The sequence below is a fragment of the Anguilla rostrata genome, chromosome 18, assembly GCF_018555375.3.
Source record: "Anguilla rostrata isolate EN2019 chromosome 18, ASM1855537v3, whole genome shotgun sequence".
Taxonomy (NCBI): Eukaryota; Metazoa; Chordata; class Actinopteri; order Anguilliformes; family Anguillidae; genus Anguilla; species Anguilla rostrata.
In genome coordinates, this window is record NC_057950.1 from 9,257,894 (window position 1) to 9,280,439 (window position 22,546).

The 22,546-nt window shown below is 40.8% G+C and overlaps 1 protein-coding gene, 1 long non-coding RNA gene and 1 pseudogene across 5 annotated transcripts in view; 2 read left to right on the plus strand and 1 right to left on the minus strand.

Annotated features, from left to right (window-relative positions):
* The window catches only part of LOC135245368 (solute carrier family 25 member 16-like), a 46,632-nt gene that overhangs the window by 13,738 nt on the left and 10,348 nt on the right, over window positions 1-22,546 (plus strand). For all 4 annotated transcript variants that reach the window (XM_064318444.1, XM_064318442.1, XM_064318440.1 and 1 more), the window contains 2 exons: window positions 18,083-18,245; window positions 21,822-21,921. In XM_064318444.1, coding sequence (XP_064174514.1) covers window positions 18,083-18,245; window positions 21,822-21,921 — 263 coding nt within the window. The remainder of the gene's footprint in view (window positions 1-18,082; window positions 18,246-21,821; window positions 21,922-22,546) is intronic.
* Window positions 1,425-15,723, plus strand: LOC135245372 (polyunsaturated fatty acid 5-lipoxygenase-like; annotated as a pseudogene).
* LOC135245373 (uncharacterized) lies at window positions 8,094-16,577 on the minus strand. The gene is made up of 3 exons (XR_010327205.1): window positions 15,984-16,577; window positions 10,237-10,291; window positions 8,094-9,153 (listed from the first exon to the last, which is right to left on the minus strand). It is a non-coding gene; the product is annotated as an uncharacterized LOC135245373 (long non-coding RNA).

Genomic DNA, 22,546 nt, shown 5'->3' on the forward strand with positions numbered 1-22,546 from the left:
CTTTAGTTTGTATACCCTTAAAATGTTTCACAAATTCTAAAAAAAATGAACCTAACCTACCTAACTATGGAAGTGCATTGCTACCGCTGCAAAAATTTTTTTAAATTAGGTTTTTTTTTTTTCTTCAATTTCTAGGGACACCAGTTTGTATAGGGCAGGGGTTCCCGAAATCGGTCCTGGAGAGCCCCTTGTGTAATCCCAGAAATGTAATAAGTTGAACATATTTCTAGAGCAACAAATGGGTTTTTGACGGCCAAAAAGTGGAAAATCCTTGACTGGCCGAGTCAATCACCGGTTCTGAATCCAACTGAACATGCATTTTACATGCTGAAGAGGAGACTGAAGACAAAAAGTCCCCGAAACAAGCAGGAACTGAAGATGGCTGCAGTACAGGCCTGGCAGAGCATCACCAGGGAAGATACCCAGCGTCTGGTGATGTCTATGCGTCACAGACTTCAAGCAGTCATTGCGACCAAATATGCGACCAAATATTAAAAATGTTTACTTTATTCTACATTGTTAAACTGTCCAATATTTTTTGATGCCGGAAAATGGGGGGGGGACCATGTACAAAAGGTGCTGTCATTTCTCAACGGTTCATCCAATATGGATGAAAATACCCTCAAATTAAAGCTGACAGTCTGCACTTCAACCTCATTGTCATTGTATCCTTTAAAACTCAGGAGTGCTATGAGTGTGCTAGTACAGAACCAAAATAACAAAAAATGTGTCACTGTCCAATTAATTATGGTGCTCACTGTAGCTATGCATACCAGAAAAAATGTAATTCCCATGTTCTTATTGTGCTTATTGTCTTATATTGCAAACAACTGCATAAAAATATGTATAACTTCTCATTAAAGACTAAGGTGAATTAATAGGCTCCTGATTGGTGAAGGTGTGGACACCTGGCCACACCTAAAACTAACTATTTGAAAGATAAACAAGAATTTAAAGACAAAGCAAATGATATTGAGCCAAACCTGAATTGTGTTAAGTTAAAACACAATTCAGGTTTGGCTGACAAAGAAATGTCATTGTTTCATTGTTTTCAATGTAGCACAATGCAGCATAATATCAACATGTAAGTTTTATTCTTTATTGCATGCAAAGCAATTTCAGACATAATTTAGAGGGATTATTTAAAAGTGTGTAAACAATCCCTCTAAACAGGAAAACACCTAATTAAGAAAAATGAACAGCTTGTTAAAATTCTGGGATTGCGATTGTGGTTGGAACGAAAACCAGAATACACAGGTGGGTCCAGGACCGAGTTTGGGAAGCCCTGATCGAGGGCAGTTTTGTCACCTGCGATTCAGTCATTCCTCATCAAGAGGTCGATAGAGCCTTCAGGTTAATCAGCTATCATGTTGCCTCTTTCCGTCAGTCTACATTGGAAATTGGAAAGCCAACTGCAAGCAAGGCCTAATTTCCCAATCAGGGCCCAACCTCACTAATGCTCATCTAGCAGAATGGAAGCAAATCCCTGCCGCAATGCTCCAACATCCTTCCCCGAAGAGTGGAGGTTGTTATCGCTGCAATGGGTGGACCGACTCCATATTAATGCCCATACTTTTGGATGAGATGTTGGATGAGCAAGTGTTCACGTACTTTTGGCCATGTAGTGTATATATAGAGGGGTCATGTGCATGCGTGACTCATCGCCCAGTTACGTGCGCGATGATTTAGCTAGAAATATGTGATTTATAGCCTGTCCATATAAAACTGAAGGAAGAAGAGGTGTGCTTTAGTTTCCGAGGAATCAAGGGTAGCGTATATATGCAAGGTAGTGCAAGGAAACGAATAGATCTCTGTAGGGATAAAACTGAGAACAAAAGACGCCTGTGGTGAAATTTTGTAACTGGTGTAATTTCAGACGATTTGCCTCATTTTCTGTGGACTATTACTGCGAGACAGATGCGATGCATTGCTACACTGTGACAGTGGCCACCGGTAACGACTTGTTTTCCGGCACGGACGCTTACATTTACCTCACCTTGGTAGGAACAGAGAGATGCAGCGAGAAAACTTTATTGGACAAATTTTTCCGTAATGATTTTGAAAGAGGGGCGGTGAGTATACATTCAGCTGTCACATTTAATCAGAGGTGGAAAATCCAGGTTCAAAAAGTAGAAGTCCTCCCTGATATTTCACCAGGATTTGCTAATTAGCACAATTCTTCAGCCAGGAGGTGAACTTATGAGTGAAACCAGCTGGCTGAGTTCCTGAGTGGGTGAAACGACTTTTACTTTCTGACCCCTGGACTTTTCACATCTGCATGAACTTTTTAAAGCATCACTTTAGCTTGCCTCACTTTAAAATGTTTCACAAATTAATTTTCATTTTCACAAAAGAAAATGAACTTTACTTAACTATGGAAGCTCATTGCTTCCGCTGCAAAAACTTTTTTTTTTTTAAATAAGATTTTATTTTACTTATACAGGGGTGGTAGAGTTCCGTCTACAGACTGATTTCCGTCAAATTAATTATTTGTTCCGTCAAATTAATTATTTTAATGACTTTTCCGTTTATTTAGTTATTTATTATTATTATTATTATTATTATTATTATTTATTTTTATTTTTTTTACCGCTAATAGATCCTCGTATCCATTATGCGTGTAGCTACGCGCAGTTGACTGGAGAGAGAGTTGACTCGACTCAAGCTGCAGCCATTGGCCAGAAGTTAATTTAAGCAAAATAACTGCACACGCTGTTTACGTACAAAGAAATACATGGCAGCTTCCCAGATACGTAGTTAATTGCAGCTTGCGGTAATTGTACTACTTGACTAGGTAAGAAATGTCATAAAAGTAGTAAATTCATGTGAAAAATACATGCAAATGTGAATTATCAACTCGTAGATGCTCAGGGTACTGTGGGTCCAAGGCTTTCTGTTAACATTGTTCAATTACTGCCGTTAACTCGTTTTCTCGTATGCATAATAATGTTAGTTCGCTAGCAGTAGCTAGTAGATTCCGTATTCCAGTAAAACAACATTTTCATGTTCTGTCCAGTTTGGCTTTATTTTTATTTTTGTATTATCTTTGTCCATTTTGGAGAAGCTGGCTAAATGCTGTGAAATAACCGCACGTAACGTTAAAGGATACCCAGCGAGCACTAGCCGGGATTTCAACGTTGATTTCTAGTTGAAAACTAGACATGTTGTCTCAGGTTTTCTTCTCCGCTCTCTAAAATTAAGCGGGTGTCAAGAGAGGAACGGCAGCAAATTTCAGATTAACGTTAGCTAACAAAAAACAAGAAAACAATACGACGCAGATGGAAATTTACCAATCTAGGTAGCTAGTTTTAGTGAAATAAACTACGGTGTTGCATGAAACTTGATTATTTTTTAATTGCTTCGTGTAACTGTCAAGTTGCATGGAAATTATGTTGCAGGCAACTTGCAACCTGCAACTAGTTGCGTGAAGTTGCACAGTGTAAAGCCAGCCTGTGAAGTTGCACCGTGTAAAGCCAGCCTTAGTCACTTAGGCAAGGAGACAGCCTAAGTGGCTTTATGCAACGCTGCTAAATGAACCCCTTAGCGTAGGGAAATATTTTGCATAAGGGACAAACTTAAGTTTGAAACTTGAGGTAGTTTATGCACCCGGGAACTGGCATTTCCCCGTCCGTCCCTCTCCCATTATTGTGTCCGTTAATATTATGAATGCGCATCTGCATAGTAACAGGTTGGCCATCGTTCACTTTATTGTCTAATCAAAATTATTGTTTCACAAAATATGACACAGCCCATCGACATAGCCAGATAAATTTAGCCAATCGGCGTCCTCGAATCTGAGGACGCCAGGTCAGTCATTTTTTACAAAGACTGTTTTGAATTGCACGCTGCCTTTATTGTTTTAAAAAGTCGCAGGAAAATTGCCAGTCGAGGAGTGCACACACTCGTCTATGCATTGCAAGCAGGTACGCTAGTATCAGTGATTGACTCAATCATTAACGATAATACCTTAAAGCCCCCATCTGACTCTTGTAGAAGGTAGTGATTTAATCTGTACTATCATTTAGTGGTAAACATATAAATCAAGATAACGAGAGCGTCTATCTGTCTATAATATGAAACCCGTTCGAAACGGCGTTGCATAGGATTGTTTTGACGTTTAGCTTAGTAGCTAAATATAAATGATGACTGAATGTAACATGATATCCTGTATGAAACGTCATCTTCGTGAATAATTACTCTGGTTAGATCGCTGTCAGGTTTTCTAACTTTGCTGCACGTTATTACAAGAGTACCAGGCGGTACGATAACGACGCTAACCAGCGAACTAACATTTAGTCTACTGCATTTTCGCAAGCAAACCTCGCATATTACTATCCCAGCCGGTATTTCGACGTTTATTTATAGGTGAATAAACGTCATGGATCAAGGTTGAATCACTGTTGAATTTTGTTTTGAATTTGAAAGGATAAGCATTAAACTGTTTATATTGGGTAGGCTATATTAAATTCCGGGATTATTTGATATTCGTTTCCAGTGTCTCCCTTTTTTGTTCTAACCTCTGAGCCGGGTTGTAACAGGTATGAAGTGCTGCTTCAAAACTGCGCCTCCGCCCCCAAATGTTTATCACCAGCAGCCACTGGCCCAGAATGCACGAAACTGCACCATTAATAATATATATATATATATTTTTTAAATTGAGAAACTGGATTGTGAGCAGATGGAGTCATTTCATCCCAATTGGCAGTTTTTTTTCATGTTTTCAAGGCTGAACCTGAGAGAATTATGTTCTGTCATTCAGTTGCCAACAGTTTTGTGTTTGACCTGTTAAGATGATAAAAGGTGAATGCAATCCAACGTTCATTTAACCATTACAGTTATTTTAAGTAATGTCTACACCTCTCAGCCCATTTTAGAAAAGAAACGTATGTAGCGAAAGTATTATTTTTTTTGCAGTATTCTGATTAAGCGATTAAAGGAACTGATTGGGATTGTACGCTGAGTTTATAATTATTCTATTCTATTAAGGAGGCCCACGCAGTAATACTAAATAGACTATTTGTGCCAAATGATGATTTTAAATAATTCATATATTTTAAGACTGCTAATTAGTAATGGGGACGGAGTGTGGCACAGTGGGTAAGGAACTGCGCTTGTAACCGAAAGGTCGTAGGTTCGAATCCCGGGTAAGGACACTGCCGTTGTACCCTTGAGCAAGGTACTTAACCTGCATTGCTTCAGTATATATCCAGCTGTATAAATGGATACAATGTAAAGTGCTAAGTAAAAAGTTGTGTAAGTCGCTCTGGATAAGAGCGTCTGCTAAATGCCTGTAATGTAATGTAATTAGAAACTCAATAATAGCCAAATGCTAATTTAGGCCTACACTTTGTATTGCACATGTGGGATGCAAACAAGCTTCGCCGTGCAACCTGGACACCAGAAAAAAAAAAGTTCAGTCAAAAAATCTTTTCTCACCAGCACCCATGCTTATAGGGACACCAGACACCAGCCCTGAGGTTGTGAACGTCACCGTTTTCTGCCTTGTTTACTACCACTGCCCTGACCATAGTCATTTTTGTCTGACTTCAGGTGGACAGGTTTGACATTGAAGTGGCTGAGGACCTCGGGGAAATCGTGCTGGTGAAGATTGAGGACAGAAAGAACATTGTGAAAAATGACTGGTACTGCAGGTACATCAAAGTGAAGACCCCAAGCGGAGAGACTTTGGAGTTCCCCTGTTACAGATGGGTGGTCAATGACCAGGAAGTGGTCCTCAGAGATGGTCGGGGTAGGTGTATGCAATTTCAGAGACTCAAACCCGGTCCCAATTCACCTCCTAATCAGTCCCCCTCTGTGTCGAGTTCCGCTTAATTATAAGTCACTGATGTAAGGACCACTCACAAGCGAGGGCAAGCATTGAGGTGATAAGGAGCATAAAAAGCAGCAGGTTTGTGGGACGCACTTTTGGTATGTTCTGCCGAATTGGAATTTACAGATTGGAATTTACAGAGAATTATTGTCAATGAAAAACCATCACTACTTAAAAGAATATCACTTAACAGTTTTGCACAGTGAGCTACTTTGAAGCGGTACATTTGCATTACCGGACCTTGGTGTATTACTGTTCCATCACTAAGGACAAGGACAGTTTGGTTTGATGAAACCTAATAATGGATGGTGAAGCAATGAGTTGTCAGATCACTGATGTGTTTGAGCTAAAAGGTTTGGCTCAGCACAGCAAAACTAAACGATTGATTCAAACCAGTAAGTTTCTCATTGTGTTTATGTAGCACGTTTGCCGCAAGACGACAAAACCAGCCTTTTGAAAGAGCACAGACGCAAAGAGCTGGAAACCAGGAAGAAGACGTACAGGTAGGATCACAGCATGACGTGCTCATATTTGTTTCAACTTCTCTGCCACTAACATGATAAATAACAAATCTGCACTGAGGAACAGAACAAGAAAACTTTGTTCACAATAACCCTGTTACAATATTGTTTTCGTATATTGCATAGAATGGAAAATGTCTTTGAGTAGCAAATAGATACAGAAGCATATCACAGAGCCCTATGAATGCATAAATGTCACTGTCCTATGAACAGATATGTATAACTGTCAATGCAACAAAAACCTAAATGGCAAAACCTACATATAGCACTGTCCCCTGCTGGTGTGACACCCCTGGTAGGGAGACGCGGCAGTTCCAGGAAACACCGTCGTTTGCCGCATGGCGAGAGAGAGAGCACCCACACCAATACAAAAACAAATAAACAAAAGCCTTCTCATCCTCCCCCCCCTCCCCACCCCCCACAACATAACTTGTCGCAAAACCAAATTGGGAAGTTGTAACCTGATGTTTTTATTAATTTCAGATCAGTCCTCAGTTCAGTGACATCGAGAAGCATTCCAATTTCCCTGTAGCTTCCTTTTCCCTCCTGCCCCCTAGTGGTGTGGGCGCTGGTGCCTACTGAATGGGAATTGCACAGCTCTTCCCCTCTAATCAGACTGATTTAGACCCCAGACACCATGTCAGTGGATTCATTGACTAGTCAGTGACAGACGTTAATCAATGAAAAGAAAACAAGCAGCACTACTGGTTTCAAAGGCCAGACTTGAGTATCCCTGTTCTGCTAAATGCTGACATTGAATCTAACTAGGGTTAATGGTGAATGTTCTTCCTTACTCGTTTTGAAGATGGAGAGAGTGGCAACCAGGTTTACCCATGAGCATAGATGCCAATGCCTACAAGGAGCTTCCATTGGACGTCCAGTTTGACAGTAAGAAAACAACGGACTTCACCATCAACTACTATAACGCGTGAGTATGATGCCATGCGTTCACACTGTGGCATGTTCAACACTGGCCTTGGCACCTGTGCTGTCCTCTATTTTTTGTGTCACCCAGATATATTCTCAGTTAAATCACTTTATATGCTTAAATATACCTAATGTACTAATAGTCTCAATGGTATTCTGTCGGTAATAATAATAATAATAGTAAACTTTATTTATATTACACCTTTCGTACAACAAGTGGCAGCCCAAAGTGCTTGGCAGAGGTAAAAAAGAAAGGGTACAATAAAGCAGGAAATAATTGGATAAAATAACAAAATGAATAAGACACAATAAAACTGTATAATATCCCGATTTATAATATTCTGATTCATCTTTCTGGTGTTGGATCCTCAAACAATTCCTGGCCTCAGATCTAGCACCAGCACCAGCACTAGCACAAAGAAGACCTGTTTGATTACACAGAAAATAAAGGGCTGAATGCATTGACCATTAATATAAAGAGGATACTTCACCAATAAAATGCTTCCTTTCTGTTTTCCGAGCAGGATTGGGAACCTTGGACTGAACAAATTCATGGAAAATTTCCAGAGCTCCTGGGATGACTTAGATGATTTTAAGGAGATATTTGTGACGATCTCCAGCACACCCGCAGGTTGGAGCCTCTCCTTTCTGAGCCCAGCTTATTTTATTTATTGAAACCAAGTTGCACCAAACTGTATTTTCCCCGGGTGTTATCTTAATTATATTTTAGTTTTATAATATTTCAGGGCAAGAAAGTTCCCAATCATATATTTTTTTTGTTTGGTTGTTGACATTAAGATGGCCGAATGGTCCAGGTGGTGCACCCATAAGAATTATTTCAAATTCCTGCTCATTCTAAGAGTGGTTGATTGAATACATGTAATAAGATCATGATTCACAAACGCGCACACGCGCACCCACACACACACACACACACACACACACGTATAATGTACATACATACATCCATTTATAAAGTTACAATGACAAAAAAGCACGTTCTAATTTCTTTGTTCATTTGGATGGGTATAATTTACTCTTTTCCCCAAGCACCCCAAGATGTGACTGAAGCATTGTTTGACATCATATGCCTGATCAGATTATGCTTCACAAACACGTCAAATGCTGTCAAAAACAAAAAATGATGTAAAAGCCCCCTAAATGTTGTGGTATATTATTGGAAGAGCAGGAGGGTGAATGAAAATAAAGGGGGGGCTAGACTATGTGGCCACGGTTGGGATTCTGGTGCTGAAAAGTGGACATTTTTATTGATTTCATAAAACCTTTCCTGGCTTGGGCCTTCCATTTATGTGCCTTTCATATTATGAAAGCATCATGGAAAAACTGTGACGAGAAAGTACATACACGTATGTTTAAAGTGTAAATGTTAAAATGTTTTCATGGCCTAAAGAAGATATACTGTACCTACTCTGCAGATCACTCAAGAAATCTCAGCAAACGTGACTGTTCTCTTCATGTCCTTCAAAGGGAATGAATGCCCTCTTACATTGACTAAGCTTCAGATCTGTAGTTGCATTTTGTTCTTCGCCACCTCATACAGTATGTATTGGTTAAAATGGTCATGTTAGATATGTACTGTAAGATGCAGAGATCATCTCATAGGCATGGTGTTTGAGCAAAGCAAGAGGGCGGCTTCTTACTCAGAGGCACATCTGCTCTGCAGAGTACGTGATGCAGCACTGGAAGGAGGACTTTGTGTTCGCATACCAGTTTCTCAACGGCTGCAACCCTGTGATGATCCGAAAGTGCACCAAGCTGCCAGCCAAGTTCCCCGTCACCCATGAGATGGTGGAGTTCTGCTTGGAGCGACACCTCACTCTGGAAGAGGAAATCGAGGTGAGTCCTCAAAGTAACCTGCAATAGATATTGATTGGGATATTTCAGAATCTAGAAATTGTAGAGATTTATATTACCCCCATTTTGTGATTTGTGTTACTTTCCTCAGAACTACAGTTGCTTGAACACAGTTTCAAACTGGTTGCACTACAGCCAGTGTTTTTTTAGAAAGTGAGACTGTAAATTTTAACCAATGATTCTGCACCTCAGGGACAGTGACTGGTTTAAAACAATGTCTGACTAAAACTGCTTTCAAGCTAAACAGCATTTGATTAGTTAGTGTTTAACAATTTACTCAACTTTGTCATGGTAAATCTTCCAATGACCTTTCTGTTTGTGTTCTGTGCAGGCAGGAAACATTTACATTGTTGACTATGAGATCATGGAAAATATCACACCCAACAGGACAGACCCATCCACATCTCAGTATTTGGCTGCCCCAATCTGCCTGCTGTACAAGAACACCAAGAACAAAATCCAGCCAATTGCTATTCAGGTAATTTAATTACTGCTCTTTGTGAAAAATGCTGACAAGGCTCATATGCTGTCATCAAGAAAAATCAATTTATTACCATCAGTATGCACCCTCCACTGTGGTTATTCAACTACATCAGAATCTTCATCCATCTCAGCCAAACTGAATTTCTAGCCAAAGTGACCTTGAACCAGCTCATTGAGAGCAACAAGGCCATTGAGTACTGTGTGTGCAGTGGTACTTGATGTACAGTAGAGTGGCTTAGCAATTGGCAGAAGACCTGAAAAATCCCATATTCAGAGCATCAGACTAACAATGCTAACTTTTTTCGGGTATAGAAGACTACCAAGGCCAAAAAAAGATTAAATGTCATGCCACCTTTTTGGTTTTAGGTTTTTTTAAAAATAAATAATAATTAGTAATGAATCAGAATTTGTTATGAATTGTTAAGCGTTTAATGGCTGTAAGAAACTGCTTTGCTCTAACAGCTGGGACAAAATCCTGGGGAGAACAGTCCAATTTTCCTCCCGAATGATGAGGATTGTGACTGGACGCTGGCGAAGATGTGGGTGCGATCGTCCGACTTCAGTATCCACCAGACCGTCACGCACCTCCTGCGCACTCACCTAATCTCCGAGGTCTTTGGGATAGCCTTGTTCCGCCAGCTTCCAGCTGTCCATCCTGTGTACAAGGTACATAAGCACAAGAGCACATTTGAAACTGTGAAACTTTAAAAAACATTGAAAGTCAATTGAAAATGCACCAGCTTTACATTGACCTTATTGTCACCTAGGGTCCTCATAACATCTCTTCACTTGTTTACAGCTGATCATACCCCATATCCGCTTCACCATTGCCATAAATACCAAAGGCAGGGTGGAGGTCCTTGGGAAAAACGGCATCTTTGACAAGGTGGTTTCAGGAAACGTTCTCAGCATTTTGCTCTGTCTGTATGTTGTCACTAACCTTTATTGTGCCACGTAATCTCGGCTGAAACTTGACCTTTGGTACTGTCATGGTTCTGTGTTCCTGTCTGTGTTTTCCCTGTTGGGCCGCCAGATGGCGGCGCTTCTGTTTTGTGTCCTGCTCCCCCTGTGGAATTGTATGATTGTTTTCAATTGTCCTATTATTGGTTCTTGGCTGTCTCGTTTCCCCTTCCCTTCCGTGGCCTGATTGTTCATGGTGCCCTCCTGTGTCTCGTCAGTGTCTGGCTATTTAAGTTCCTGTCTCCTGGACTCAGGTGCTGGATCCTTGTTGTTTGTTGGTTGTTGATTGCGTGTCCTTGCTCGTGTTCCTACCTAGTGTGCACCTGCCACGTTCTGCTCCCACATGTTTTTTTTTTTTGGTTTCCCTGTGGTTCTGAAGTTTCTCTTGTTTTGGAAGAGTTGCCCTGCGAGGCTTTTTGTTCCCTTTGTTCCCCCCTTGTTAAGTAAAGTCTTTTGTTCTCATTCCATTTTGGAGTTTTGTGTTTTTCCCTCCTCTGCATTTGGGTCCGAACCCCCGCACGCATCGTGACAGGTACGATATCATTCTAGAGGCAAGCAACCCGCATTAGGTGAAACAAGGGCTCCATTTATTTATTTCAGGGCACTGTTAAGCATGTTAAAATACTACATGACTGACAGTTTACACAGGTAGACAGTAAACAAATGCATATGTAATAATTGAGGAAATCAGGAAGGGGCAAATACTGGAATGAAATCCTCAGCAGTCCATCCTCTATGTTTTCAAAAAACTTCGAGTTTTTCATCGTGTTCCGAAGTAGCTAGAACGCAGCCGCTGTACCACTGCAGTGCTGGGTTGTGCATGGTTTTTATTTACTCAAACAACAATTAAAAGTGTATTACACAGTGAATGTTGGTTTTAGGGGTGGTAAGCTTGTGTTGCAATGTGACCAGTGATGTCACAATGTGCCTGGATTTGTAGGCCAATGGGGTTGGTGATGAAGGCTTTGTTGAGCTGGTGCAGAAGGCCATGAAGACATTCACATACCAATCGATGGTTTTCCCAGAAACCATAAAAGCCAGGGGAATGGAGGACCTTCCTGATTACTTCTACAGAGACGATGGAAATAAGGTCTGGGAGGCCATCAAAAGGTAAGATGACTGCCAGTGATGACCATGCACGTTAGAAACATGCAGGTATCATTGCTTTGGTCAGATGTTGCCATAGAACAAACAGCAGAATGGTGTGAATTCAGTAAAGACCACTGGGACAGCAACAGCTTTTGGAAAGCAGTTCCTATTCTGCTCCTTTCTATTGTACTGGTAATAATCATAACCTTTTTTGTTTTTAAAGGAGAGCAGACTGCCCTTCCTTCTGTTTGTATTGTTTGTAAAAAAAAATAAAAAAAATGACTTTGATAGCCAGTGTGAATTCTTACTAAACCATGCGTTTGGTACCTTCACAGCTTTTAGAAGACATCGTGCACATCTACTACAAGAGTGACAATGTGTTCAAAAGGATGAGGAAATCCAGGCTTTGTCAAGGATGTGTGCAGTTTGGATGCAGAAGAGGGATAACTCTGGTGGGAAAACTAATGTCTGTTAAAAATGACATCACATCAGGCATATATTGTGCCAAATTAAAAAGAGTTATTGAGAAAAGAGAAAGAAAATGGTCAATGCAATAACTAAAGCACAGCTGTAATGGATTTTTTTCCTGTTCCTGTAAATCCTGCACTGTTTCCTAGGGACAACTGAGAGGAAATAACTCAGTCTCTCTATGTTTAAACATAATATAGGAAAATTTAACTGAAAAAGTGTGCTTGGTAATTCAATTTCCCCCCCAAATATACTTTAAGTTAATGTTCAAAGTTAGTTATGCATGGTAGATAAATGCAGTAGAACCTTGTCATTTGACCAGTAGGTGGGGCGCTAGAGCAATAACAATTATAAATTGGCTTATGCAATAATAATGTAGTAATGAAACAACACATTATCTTGGGCAGTCTACTGTCCAGAATTTTCCAGCTCCACTGATTCTCTGAGGGTGCCAGATAGTAAATGTAATGTAAATGGGGAAACTATTTAAAAATAAGGTAAACTTTGATATTTCTTAGAAGGTTTCTAAATGAACCAGCCAGTGTTTAAATCATTATTAGCCTTTAGGAGAGGAAAACATCTTTCCATTATGCAGGGAAGGAACGTCTAGACTAAAAGGTGTGGTGAGCTTAATTACAGCACAGTGGTTACACCGAAGTCAAAACATCCTGTGTGTTGTGCAATAAATGCCATGGCCTTTAGACTGTGCTGTAATTTGAGCACATATGAGCACAACATTCAAAACTCTGATGAAGGGATGGAGCCTTAGATTATCTATAGTACTTTCCTCAAAGACTGATGCAGTTTTGTCCACAAATACGTCCTCTCGTGCTCTGTGAAATGTTGTGCCTGCATAATGATGTAATTTCTTATTTCCACATCCATCCATTCGCAGGGTTTCCCAAATCTCTGAAGAATCGCGAGCAGCTGATTGAGTATTTGACCATCATCATTTTCACCGCCTCTGCACAGCATGCAGCTGTCAACTTTGGCCAAGTAGGTGCCCGTTGCCTTGCGATACATCCACTCAGGCTGAGCATGGCAATATGACAGACTCTTATCCAAACCTGGGTCAATAAATTATGTTAAATACCTTAATCCCTGCTTAACCCTAACACTGTTTTCCTTTTTTTATTTATTTATATTTATTTAAGAAACACTAGACCTAAATTTTTACAATAGTACATCTCTGTAAAAATTAGTTTTAAGAAGGGACTTGAAAGAGACTCAGACTGAACAAGCCTGATCTCTTCAGACAGGGCATTCCAGAGTCCAGGGGCTCTGACAGCAAATGTCCCATCTCCTTTTGCTTTTTAATCTAGACTTTGGAAATGGTCAACAGTTTTTTATTTGAGGTGCGTAAAAAATTATCCATCAAAAAATAAAATTTAAACCTGGCGGACATGTTGGTCAGGGACAGATGGTTTGTGGGAGGGGCCTCCTCAGCTTTCTCCGTGTTCTGTGTACCACGCAGTTTCATTGGAACTCCTGGATCCCCAATTGCCCTTCCACCATGCGGAAGCCCCCACCCACGAAGAAGGGCGTGGCGACGACCACGTACATCATCGAGAGCCTGCCCGATCGCGGCCGGACCTGCTGGCACCTGGGGGCTTCTTGGGCCCTTAGTCAGTTCCACAAGAAGGAGGTACAGCCCCTGCATTACAGCTTCTCTACTCCTGTTACAACATCATTAATAGCACCCTGTGTTTACCATACAAAAATGCTGCTCTGCAGTTGGATGAAATGTGCTATTTAAGAAAGCCAAGTGGTAATTTGCTGTTTGTACCCATCCCTTAAATATTCCTATTAATTCAAAGCCATGTTCAGACTGTAAAGTAAATAAGAACTGTAGTTTTATCTTTGAATCATTTAATTGAACAGTTTTTTTTCCTTCCATTGTGGGATGTCAAATCCCATTATTTTTTTTCAACGGTGGTTACCAAACTTTTTCTTGTTACAAACATGTACCCCAAGTTCAACTTGGTACAACTTGCTACATACCATATCAGAACAACTGACAGCACTCACCTCAATTTTTTTCTGCGCTAGACAAACATTTAGTTATGTCAGTGTCATGCTGTCTAGCTAACATTCCTAACAAATATATTTCATGTTTTAGAATGTGTAGCCACCAAGACAATAGACTAATGCTTTATAAATTGGGTAAATGAGCTGGTTGGCAATTTAATTTTGTACTTTTTTTGCACAAAAGCATGTGTCGCTTCTGTCATTTAGCATGCTTGCTAACCAGGGTGGCCTTATTTCCAATGCTTTATTTATCCAATGCTAACACTTGCTACCAATATTATATATATATATACATATATATATATTTATTTTGTTTTATTAAGGAGCAATTTTTTTGGAATGACGGTACCAGGCCTCAGCCAGGGATGTTTTGTTAACACTGAAACCAACTGCAAATGAGGGATACATCTTCTGTGCATATATGGCAGTTTCATGAAACACGTTTTTTTTTCCACTCTGAGAATTAGTGATAATATTTCCTTTGTACACTAGAGGGCGTGTTGGGGTCATTTTTGGCAAGCAACAGAATACAGTCATAAATAGCGGCTCTGCATAGTATTTGGGGCAGCATCTAGTGCTGTAGCTAAAAGTGCCCCCCGGAAGAGGCCCACATTCCTCCTTTAATATGACACCACAACGGGAGGAGAGGTAAATGCCCTTCACTGGCACCTTAGCTCACTGAGGCTTACTACCCTAATTCAGCGCAAATTGCGACCTTTTCTTGTGACAGAGGGAATAACGCCGGCACTGTTTTCCACAGCTGTTTCTGGGCATGTACACAGACGAGCATTTTGTTGAGACGCCAGTGAAGGAGGCCATGGAGAAGTACCGGAAGAAGCTGGCAGAGGTGGTCCGTTTGATACAGGCCAGGAACAAGGGCAAGAATCTGCCCTACTGCCTCCTGAGCCCCGACCGCATCCCCAACAGTGTGGCTGTGTAGCAGGCTGCAATACTACAATACTCTTTTCAAAGAATGAAACAAAAAAATTGATGATTCTTTTCATCTTCAACTGGCTGTAGTCAGCAAAACAGAAATAAAAATCAGTTAAGGGTAGCGCAAGCCAATCTATTGTCAGGGATGTAATTCAGTATTTGGCTGTTCTCAGCCATACGAGGCTTCAAAACACTCGGCCAGCATAGCTTAGAGATGATACAGAGCAGGAACTGGGGGGGGGGGGGTATTGGAGGTGTGTGTGTGTGTCTCAGAGGTGTGTCAGTGTGTCTACATAAAATATGCAGCTTCTCTTTTAGTTATAATCAGTTTTGTAATAGTTGGAAATGGGCATCTGAGTCCTGCATCTAGGTCTGGCGTTCCACATTTCATCTCTGTTCTGTTGGAATATTCTGCTGTCTTATGATTTTTGAATTTTGCACATCCTTGCAATACTCTGGGAAAAATCCTTGGTTTGGTATCTGCTTTCATTCATTTATTGTGTGACTGCCCATATCTGCAACCTTTGTTAATTGTTTTAAGGTAGCTGAATGTCTTCTTTAGATTAGACATGAATATTTGTTGTATCTTAATAAATTTCTTCATTTTCATCTGGTTGTGAGTTGTGCATTTTGATAAAGGTTGATCCAACTGTTTTCTCTGCCTATAAATGAATTTGGCAATTTAATTGATATCCTTGATAATAATTACCAAATTAAATAGTATAAATATATTTTACATGTTAGATGAGTCAATTGTTTTAACAGTTTATGCACATATGTTCGGTATTCAGAACGCTGGATGTCAAATGAGGGTGTTAATGGTTTAAACGGCTGGATTCAGAAAATTAAACATTTCGGGTAATCCTCACCCTGACACCGTTTTCACGCTGTAAAATGTTTCGTTTCCTCTCGGGTTTTTCCGACCGACTTTTGCCCACAACGGCGCCTCGTACTTGTGCGCTTTGGGCAGCTGCTGCTCACTTGGCTAACGTTAGCCACCCGGATTTTAATTTAATCATGTTAGGTAAAAAGCCCAGAAGAAACTTCAGGACAAGGCGGGATGAATCAAGTGAAGATGATGAACAGAAAACTAACGAGGGAGAAGAAAATAGCATTAAACCAGCCCCCGTTCTACGACGGTCAAAGTTGCGCAAAGCAGGGGAATTTCCTGTTCTTCCAAGCCAGAGGTGGCCACCACCACCAATTTCGCCAAAATTCCGTATTTCATCCCCCTTCACATCCGTTATTCCCCAAATCTCTTTCGCTGCATCCACCACCATCTTGATCCTCTCTGATTTTGTTTGTATGTCACTTGCACAATTGATCACCATCGCTATAAATGCCGAGAACCTTCTTCTCTCCATATACATCATTTCTCTATGTATCTCACTTGATCTTTTCCCTCTGTTTCAGTTCTATTCTGTTCCTTCCTCACAGTTCCGGTTTCTGTCCTCACTCTCTTCGTTGCTGCCTTCAGCGTATGTTATTTTGTTCTGCACTCGTGTTCTTTCTATCTCACTGTCCCTATTCCTTCTTTCACTCTGTTTTGCCCCCACTTCATGATTTCCCCCACAGTGGAAACATATTGCCTGGTCTTTAGACACCGTGCACTCCTCGTCCGAACACCCATCTTTCCCACACCTTCTACACCTGTGATCTCTTCTACAAACTGCTGCCACGTGTCCATAATCCTGACACCAGTAACACCTCAGTGGAACCCTTTCATATTCCCTTACCCTGTAACATAATCTAAATAAATCCTCTCCGATAGTAATGGTGAAACAATGGGGTTTTCTTTACAGTCTCTGGGTTAATCTAAGCGAACGACTTTGACTCTAGAAAAGAGCGGAGTATTCGAAAACCGGGTGTTTCATATGGGTGTTTCCATGGAGCTGCATCTTAAATTACTCTCTGATTGGTGCGCGATGCTTATCTCCGTGTTGAGTGGACAGCTGCTCAAGTTCACAGCCGGGAGCCCAGAAGGCGTTCAAGCAAGCCAGCCACAGTCCAACTAACCTGGCATGAACCAAGATGTGACCAGAACAGCTGTCAATCATGGATTAATTAATTAACGAACCCAGCGTGTTTGTTATAAACTAACTATATAATATTTGTTTTGAATAAATGCTCTGTAAGTTACAGAGTAAGTTTAAGATAGCTTAAGCTATGTAAACAGCTAGCTATCTTACGTTAGCTGTCCAACGTTAAGTGCACGGCAGAGAGAAGAATGAAAGAAACGCTAAACAATGGAATTTTTCTATGCAACTAGTTAGCTAGCGACTAAGAAGGCGAAAGAGAGAGAAGGAGATATGATAACAAAGGGACGCTAAGCCGGAGAAACAAGGGCAGGGCTAGGATGGGGGACCAGTAGTTATTTGGCCTCCAGGAGCCATGACATGCAGATATGAAAGAAAAATTATGACCTGAATATCAGTGAAAGTTTTTGTTCAAAAATTGTCAGAGAGCTGGAGCTCTCAAATGGTATCCAAAGGGATTCATTGTTTATTTATTCATTATTTTACTCTTATTTCAAACATGTAATTCATTTGCAGCTTTGACCCTTAATTAGGGTGACATGGCCTACCTTACATCCATTTATACAGTATAACATTTATAAAAGCAGCTCAATGCTACGTAAATGTATTTACAGCCAATAGCTCTTCACCAGGCACAGAACATTCAATCTTCTGGGCACCACCTCAGGTCCCTAACACTAGCAGCTATATTGCTGTTGAATGTATAAATGTCCCACCCAACATAAATGTTTGTTGTTGGGTCCTGTTCCCTGTTCCCTGACATGTTAAACATTGAGAACGCAATTAATCACGTTATTTTATTTAGGTAATGGTGGTCCCCAAATGCAAATCTATTGCCAGATTCCCCATATACAATCAGATCTTCAACTTAGGGCCCTTTTTTTAATCTTGTCTATTTTTTTCCTGTCATTTTCTGACCATCTTTCGTGCAGGCTTTTCGTTTTTCACCTTTGGCACCATGAAGACTTTGGGCCTGGCCCACGCTCCGGAGCTGCTGGGACGCCCCTCTTCAGACAACCCGGACGTCCTGGTGCTGAAGACCCACGTTAACCTGCTGTGCGGAGGGATAGCCGGAGCCATTGCACAGACCATATCGTAAGTGGGCCTGAACGCATCGACAAGGGCTGCTGTTTATCTGGCCTGGAACTTGTGTATAGCACTTTTCATGAAGGGCCCGGATTTCAAATCACCTCACAGTCCTTTATGGAACAGGCCCTGTAAGTAGGGACGCCAGTTTATCTCGGGCAGTTTTCTCACCTGCAATTCAGTCATTCCTCAGCAATAGGTTGAGAGAGTCTTCTTGTTAGTCAGTTATCACTCTCTAGTACTCTACCTGAATTACCATCAATGAACCCTTTGAAGAGTAGATTTATGGAATGTTGTTATTATTATTTTTTCAAAATTATAAATCAGTGATTGTTATATCAGCATTAAAGTGTTCAGTTAAGGACATTCTCATCACATATTTGTGATCTCACCCCTTAGGGTTAAATACAAATGATGATTGACAGCAATGCTCCCACACTGTCACTTGCTACCGCAGACACACAGCAGACATTTTTATAGTGCTGACTTTAGCAGCAATGCTTTTGTCCTTTCTAAGCAATGGGAAGTAGGTCTACATATAACAATAATAACTTGCACAAAACATTATTAAATTAGAGTAATCGTAACAATGAAATGGTTTACAGCGTTGTAGGTTTAAAAAAATAAATAAATGGCTCAAACGGAAAAAATCAAAAATCAAAAATGAAAGAATTTGTTAAAATTTGTAAAAAGGTAGAGGCATTTCTTTCTGCGTCAGTGTCAATGCAGCACTTTGTTTGTGTGCCAATGGTTTTATTGAAAGAGCAGCATGTTGGCAGTTTCTCAGAAAGTTTTTTGAATAGTCTGGGTACTCAGGCACTGAATTTGCCTTGTATCTGCTTAGCCAGTGTTTGGCATTAATAGTTCAGCTGGTTAACCTGACTGTATGTTTCATGATCTCTCTACTCTCCATTTGCGCTAACAGCTTGAGCAGTTCTGCTAAACCAGCAGTGCACAACATGTGCCTGTATGGATTTGTTTGAAACTGCAAAATAGATTGACTTCCTCACCGTGTGGGAGTAGAAGGAAGGTACTACTACACCCCGCTGCTCAAAGATTTCTTTTGTGTTTGACATTTCCTCCGTGTCACATTCGTTCTTCTACCCAGGGTATTGGGTCAACTGATTCCTTTTTACGTGGGTCACAATTGATCACTAATGCTATAATTAGTAAGGTCATTGCTACAGTCCAATTCCTGCCGTGACCCCACAGGGTTTTTGATGGTAAAGCAAGTTGGAATAATTTTGGCCCATGTGCCCTAGATATACTGGTGCCCCTACCCATGAGCAAACCAAGGCCAACAGTGGCAAGGAAACAATCCCTGAATGAAATTGGCAGAAACGTTCTTATGGGGTGGTTACACGCTCCTGGCAGACACTGGGCTGACTGATTAAAGTGATGACAATGACAGAGTGTGGAGCAGTTTGGGTTTGATCTGTCTCTCCTGCAGCTATGAGTGTGTCAGTGATCTGTCTCTCCTGCAGCTATGAGTGTGTCAGTGATCTGTCTCTCCTGCAGCTATGAGTGTGTCAGTAATCTGTCTCTCCTGCAGCTATGAGTGTGTCAGTGATCTGTCTCTCCTGCAGCTATGAGTGTGTCAGTAATCTGTCTCTCTTGCAGCTATGAGTGTGTCAGTGATCTGTCTCTCCTGCAGCTATGAGTGTGTCAGTGATCTGTTCTCTGCAGCTATGAGTGTGTCAGTAATCTGTCTCTCTTGCAGCTATGAGTGTGTCGTGATCTGTCTCTCCATGCGCTATAGTGAGAGTTCATCTTCCAAATATTTGTTATGCTAGAATGATCCATGATGTTTAGCTTGTGAAGTCATTTGACTTACTGATTTGAATCTTAAAGCACTAGTTTGGTTGGTGTAGAAGGAAAAAATACATTTACAAATACATACATATTCAGGTCGCTGTAAATAATGCCATTGTCTACTATTTTTTTAACAGAGCTGCTGTTTAAAAAGATTTATTGGATTATAGATTCTTTTACAATATCTTCAGGTTTCGAATGTAAGTCTTGATGGTCTGCTTTCATATTTGAGGGAACTCGGTCATTGTGACGTTTAAATGCGGTGGCATTTAAAAGTTTTGGTTTTTTTCGCCTCCGGGACGGAGTGTAGCACAGTGGGTAAGGAACTGGGCTTGTAACCGAAAGGTCGCAGGTTCGATTCCGGGTCAGACACTGCCAGTGTACCCTTGAGCAAGGTACTAACCAGAATTGCTCAGTATATATCCAGCTGTATAAATGGATACAAGTAAAATGCATGTAAATGTGAGTCGCTCTGGATAAGACGTCTGCTAAATGCCTTAGAATGTAATGTTGTTTTCTGAAATTGGTAATCTAAGTGAAATGCGTATTTGTTGATTATACCAAAGGTACTTTTTTTTGTACATTTCTGTGATCAAAATACAGTTCTTTGTGTACTGAAAGTGGGTCATCTGTCTTACCAAGAAAGCCAGATGGAGCAAAATTAGGTATCAGGATTTTACTCCTGCTGGTTACTCCAACCTAACAATACGCCCTTACAGCAGAAGCTCTGCACTGTATAGAGTCAGTGTCCAAGTGTTGAAATGAACTGCAGGAAGAGAACTCGGGGTTGAACCTGGATGTATCACGGTGAGTTACCTGATACATTGAATATTTTCTGACACTGACTTACTTACCTCATTTTACAGGTAAATTATTTTCTAAGAATTGCCGCAGGTACATGTACAGTAGCCAAAACTGACAATGATGAAAAATTAAGGTGCCTTCTGCACTCTGTGTGTATGGACAGAATTGAATGTCTCGCAAAAATATATTTATTGTTTGTACAAAATTACATTGTGCAAAAAGAAAAATGCCAGTGGACAGTGCTGGAGAGCTAGAGCAAAGCCTCCAACCGTATATGGCATCTTTTTGAGGACTGGGGGTGGCTACAGAATGCCACTCGGGAGAGTCACAACATGAGCATTACATGTTACATGTATTGCATTTGTCATCAAGGATTTGGGGGTTTCATTGCAGGCCTATGGTATCAACATGTAACTTTGTCCTTGACAAATGCAGTTGAAATCAACTTCAACTTCTAACCACAAAGTACATAGTGTCGGCAAGAAAATTGTTTCAATAGGATGCACCTTCCAACCCCTCACCCCCCCTACGTGCGAAGGGAGAGAGATTCTGGCATGGGGTCAACAGTTAAATGATTTATTGATTCAGTTACATAGGCCCGGCGATGATGCATTCATACAGTAAATATAAATGGTGTGAAGGCTGTCCTATTACAGTGCAAAGTGGAAGAGGTGTGCTTTTAAGCCTGAGCGCAGTTCGACACAAACCTGAAAATACTTAGGCTAATATAAAGTGGAGTGCTTAAACATCAGGTTCTGAGGGTTCGAGGGTAGCCTATGTATGCAAGGTTAGAGTGCAAGCAAAGGAATAGATCTCTGTAGGGATAAAACTGTCTGAAAACAAAAGAAGCCTGTGGTGAACTTTTGTAGCTGGTGTAATTTCAGACGATTTATTCTGTGTTTACTGCGAGACAGAAGCGATGCATTGCTACACTGTGACAGTGGCCGCCGGTAACGACTTGTTTTCCAGAACGGATGCTTGGATTTACCTCACTTTGGTAGGAACAGAGAGATGCAGCAAGAAAACTTTATTGGACAAGGTTTTCTGCAATGGTGTTGAAAGAGGGGTGGTAAGTACACATTCATCTGTCACATTTAATCAGAGGTGGAAAATCCAGGTTCAAAAAGTAGAAGTCCTCCCTGATATTTTACCAGGATTTGCTAATTAGCACAGTTCTTCAGCCAGGAGGTGAACTAATGAGTGAAACCAGCTGGCTGAGTTCCTGAGTGGATGGAACGCATGGGAGGACTTTTACTTTCTGACCCCTGGACTTTTCACATCTGCATTAACTTTTTAAAGCATCACTTTAGCTTGCCTCACTTTAAAATGTTTCACAAATAAATTTTCAAAAAATTAATTTGTGAAAATGAACCTAACTTTACCTAATTATGGAAGCGCATTGCTTCCACTGCAAAAACTTTTTTTTTTAAATAAGATTTTATTTTACTTATAGGGACACCAGTTTATCTATGACAGAAAATACTTAATAACCTGATAACCCTGTTTGATCACAACACCCCCCTGTAACTGGCACGATGGGTGGCAACAGAAGAGCCAAAATCTGGAGGCACATAGGGAGGGTGCAAATGAAGCACCATCAAAGCTTGGAGGTGGCTGTGGGAAAGAATTTCTGGCTCACACTGGCGCACCCATATTCGGCCTAGCTGTTGTGCACACCACAAGGAGCTCATTCC